Raw genomic sequence first — 4,610 nt, forward strand, 5'->3', positions numbered from 1 at the left:
TAGGGCAGTTCTATTTCCAGTTTTTTAAGGAATCTCCACACTGTTCTCCATAGTGGCTGTACTAGTTTGCATTCCCACCAACAGTGTAAGAGGGTTCCCTTTTCTCCACACCCTCTCCAGCATTTATTATTTGTAGACTTTTGGATCGCAGCCATTCTGACTGGTGTGAAATGGTACCTCATAGTGGTTTTGATTTGCATTTCTCTGATAATGAGTGATGTTGAGCATCTTTTCATGTGTTTGTTAGCCATCTGTATGTCTTCTTTGGAGAAATGTCTATTTAGTTCTTTGGCCCATTTTTTGATTGGGTCATTTATTTTTCTGGAGTTGAGCTGTAGGAGTTGCTTGTGTATTTTTGAGATTAATTGTTTGTCAGTTGCTTCATTTGCTATTATTTTCTCCCATTATGAAGGCTGTCTTTTCACCTTGCTAATAGTTTCCTTTGATGTGCAGAAGCTTTTAAGGTTAATTAGGTCCCATTTGTTTATTTTTGTTTTTATTTCCAATATTCTGGGAGGTGGGTCATAGAGGATCCTGCTGTGATGTATGTCAGAGAGTGTTTTGCCTATGTTCTCCTCTAGGAGTTTTATAGTTTCTGGTCTTACATTTAGATCTTTAATCCATTTTGAGTTTATTTTTATGCTATTTTTTCAACTTTTCTATAAATCTAAAATTATTCTAAAATAAAGACATTATTTTTTAAAAAGAAGCACAGAAGACCTAGAACATTTAAATAGAACAATTAGAAGAAATGAAAGTAATGATCAAAGGGCTATCCCCTTAAACAAGCAAACAAAACATACCATGTTCTAAAAGTTTTATTAGAGTATTTACCAAACACTTCAGTCATCCATAACTTCAATGCTAGTTAAATCATTCTGATATAGACACATTTAAAAGGCACTCGTGTACTTTCCCATGAGATAAAGAATTAAAAGATAATACAGTCTTTTTCTTTCCAATTTTAATATACTTATTTCTTTCTATTTTTCAATAATACTGGATGGAATGTCCAGAAATGGCAAATGATAGTAGTAATAATGGTCATCTTTGTCTTGTTCTTTAATTGAGAATGCTTCTAATTATCTCTCTATTACACCTGGCTCTGGCTTTTGTGTTTATATGTCACTTTAAGAGAATGACACACATCTATTTTATTAAGGAATTGTTATCAAGAATTGATTTAAAATTTTATCAGAATTTTGCCTTAATAAAAATTATCATGTAATTTTTTAATAATTAAAGTCGAGAATTATATTTTATGTTCTCTTTAATATCACCATTCTTGTATGTTTGAAATAAATACCACTTGATTATACTTTTAATATGGCTCTTTGGCTAATCTTTAGTTAAGCGTTCAGTAAAATTTGTGATGAATTTGTCTGAAGTTTTCCTGTGTGTGTGTGTGTGTGTCTTCATGCACTGTCTTTATTGGGCTTTGCCATTAAGGTTATACAAAGCTTTAGATTTGGGGATATGTTCCAACAGGTGGTAAGAGTTCATTCTCTCTCTCTTTAAAATTAATTTGTTTATTTTAATTGGAGGCTAATTACTTTACATTATTGTAGTGGTTTTTACCATACATTGACAAATACATTTTAATGAGTCTCTCTCTTCTCTTTGACTAGTAAGTAATCTCCATGTTCTACAGTCCAGTGTCAAGTGGCACCGTGTGGTAAGTGATATTTCATGAGTATATTCATGTAACTGAAATCTCTTGAGGGGGAAACAAACAATACAATTGTGTGGGTAGATGGAAGAGAAAAGGGCAGTTTGGTTGAAAACTGTTTTTAGCATTTTCTTGGCAGAGTCCTATTCCTGCTTACCCTTGTGTGCCCCCCAAAATGACCTTCAACACTAGTTCAAAAGGATGAAAGTTTTGACTCATCACACTATTTTTCCCATCCACCTTCACCTCCTGACTGGCCTGCTACAATAGCCCATTATTCTTCTTCATTACTGTGGAAATCCTTCCCAGCAAACTAGGTCGGAAGTGAGTGACCACCAGAAAGAGGACAAGAGGTCATGCTGTGGGCAGACAAAAGAGAAAATTATTTTCCCAGTTCACCACCACAACCTCAGAGAAGCCTCCCTGGTGGCTTAGTGGTAAAGAGTCCGCCTGCCAATGCAGGAGACACGGGTTCGATCCCTGGTCTGGGAAGATCCCACATGCAGCGGAAGACTAAGCCCTTGTGCCGCAACTATTGGGCCGGTGCTCTAGAGCCCAAGAGCGTTAACTACCGAGCCCACGCGCCCCAGAGCCTGTTCTCCACAACAATGGAGCCACTGCAATGGAAGCCTGCACTCCACAACTAGAGAGTCGCCTCTACTTGCCACAACTAGAGAAAGCTCACACAGCGATGAAGACGCAGGGCAGCCAAAAATAAAATAAATACTATTTTAAATATAAAAATAAAGACAGAGGAGACAAGGAGAGCTGTGTGAGAGAGAAACCCCATTATTCACTCCAATAATGGTAAAAATGGCTAACAGATAGCTTTAATAACATCTTAGTTATGCTCCGAGTGCTTCACATGAAAAGCTCATTTAATCCTCACAGCAGTCCTACACAGTAAGTACTTCTATTATCCCTGCTCAGAAAATGAGGACTGAGGCAACAGGTGTGACCTGCCAGTGGACCCATAATTTTCAAGTGGCGGAACAGGATACAAATTCATGGAATCTGGTCCCAGAATCACTGGTATCACTACCAAGTTATAATGTGTTGGCCCTAAAACCAAGAATCTTGCCTGCCCTTGGGATCAAGGAAAAAATAATAAGGTTGAAGTTTTTAAATAAACAGGATTCAGTATTAAAAATAACGGTGAATTCATTTTAGTAACCAAAAGAGATGGAAAATTCATGAAATCAGACTTAGAAGTCAATAAGGGAGACAACGAACTAGGAGAGGATCGGATCAGTGAGTAGAGAGGGATAGAGTACAGTAGAAGAATTACAAGAAAAAATAAAAGCATTTCCTGGTCTTCTCAGCTAAAACAGTGTTATTAGCACTTCCATATCGGTGTATTCTATCTCTGCATAGATAGAAGGAAGACGTGGAAATTTTGTCGCTATTTACCCTATCGTGCTGTGCTGTATGTGTGTGCATTACTTTTTAAAATGTTTAAATCAATATAGTGCTTTAAAACTTTACTCGAAAAGATGCTTCTATAGATAATTAAGTTTCATCACTGGCTCAACCTACACATTTGTATCTAAATTTGAAATCTATCTCCTGCTCTTGCAAAGATGCTGTTTCCTATGTATGTCCGTAAATGTGCCTCACAGATCATCAATTTTATCCTACTTTTAATCTTTATTTTACTTTTATGTCATTGGGTTTCTTTTCTTTGTCTCTAAGTCACCCTTAATCCCTTTTAGTTCTCTGGTGAAGGGGTATCTTAATAAAATAAACTAGTATAGAGCAATCTTACTGTGAGAATTTGAAACTGTTTTGTTGTTAGCTGTTGTTGTTCAGTCAGCTGTTTTACTGATTCCTGCTATGTCTCCAGAGATAAACTGGTGATATAGTAAGACAGTTGCTAAACTCGTAAAGTAAGAATATGGTCCTAAGAAGGTTAAAATTGCACTGTAATTTCAGTTCTTAATGTTTTTCAGAAGCAGTGTCCATATTTCACTTAGGTCCAAAAACCAAATTATATTTAAGAGAATGACATAGACTTATGTTGGAAATAGATGTATATAGACAGAGAGTTCCAGAAAAACATCTATTTCTGCTTTATTGACTATGCCAAAGCCTTTGACTGTGTGGATCACAATAAACTGTGGAAAATTCTGAAAGAGATGGGAATACCAGACCACCTGACCTGCCTCTTGAGAAACCTGCCTGCAGGTCAGGAAGCAACAGTTAGAACTGGACATGGAACAACAGACTGGTTCCAAATAGGAAAAGGAGTACGTCAAAGCTGTATATTGTCACCCTGCTTATTTAACTTATATGCAGAGTACATCATGAGAAATGTTGGACTGGAAGAAGCACAAGCTGGAATGAAGATTACCAGGAGAAATATCAACAACCTCAGATATGCACCCTTATGACACCACCCTTATGGCAGAAAGTGAAGAGGAACTGAAGAGCCTCTTTTTGAAAGTGAAAAAGGAGAGTGAAAAAGTTGGCTTAAAGCTCAACATTCAGGACACTAACTTCATGGCATCCAGTCCTATCACTTCATGGAAAATAGATGGGGAAACAGTGGAAACAGTGGCTGACTTTATTTATCTGGGCTCTAAAATCACTGCAGATGGTGATTGCAGCCATAAAATTAAAAGACACTTACTCCTTGTAAGGAAGTTATGACCAACCTAGTTAGCATATTCAAAAGCAGAGATATTACTTTGGCAACAAAGGTCTGTTTAGTCAAGGCTATGGTTTTTCCAGTGGTCATGTATGGATGTGAGAGTTGGACTATAAAGAAAGCTGAGTGCCGAAGAATTGATGCTTCTGAACTGTGGTGCTAGAGACGACTCTTGAGAGTCTCTTGGACTTCAAGGAGATCCAACCAGTCCATCCTAAAGGAGATCAGTCCTGGGTGTTCATTGGTAGGACTGATTTTGAAGCTGAAACTCCAATACTTTGGCCACCTCATGCA

At 37.2% G+C, this 4,610-nt stretch overlaps 1 protein-coding gene across 1 annotated transcript in view; it reads left to right on the plus strand.

Annotated features, from left to right (window-relative positions):
- The window catches only part of MROH9 (maestro heat-like repeat family member 9), a 100,223-nt gene that overhangs the window by 2,027 nt on the left and 93,586 nt on the right, over nt 1-4,610 (plus strand). Inside the window, exon 2 of the mRNA XM_010836725.1 lies at nt 2,840-2,920. Coding sequence (XP_010835027.1) covers nt 2,840-2,920 — 81 coding nt within the window. The remainder of the gene's footprint in view (nt 1-2,839; nt 2,921-4,610) is intronic.

Source organism: Bison bison, unplaced genomic scaffold (assembly GCF_000754665.1).
Source record: "Bison bison bison isolate TAMUID 2011002044 unplaced genomic scaffold, Bison_UMD1.0 scf7180017864064, whole genome shotgun sequence".
NCBI lineage: Eukaryota > Metazoa > Chordata > Mammalia > Artiodactyla > Bovidae > Bison > Bison bison.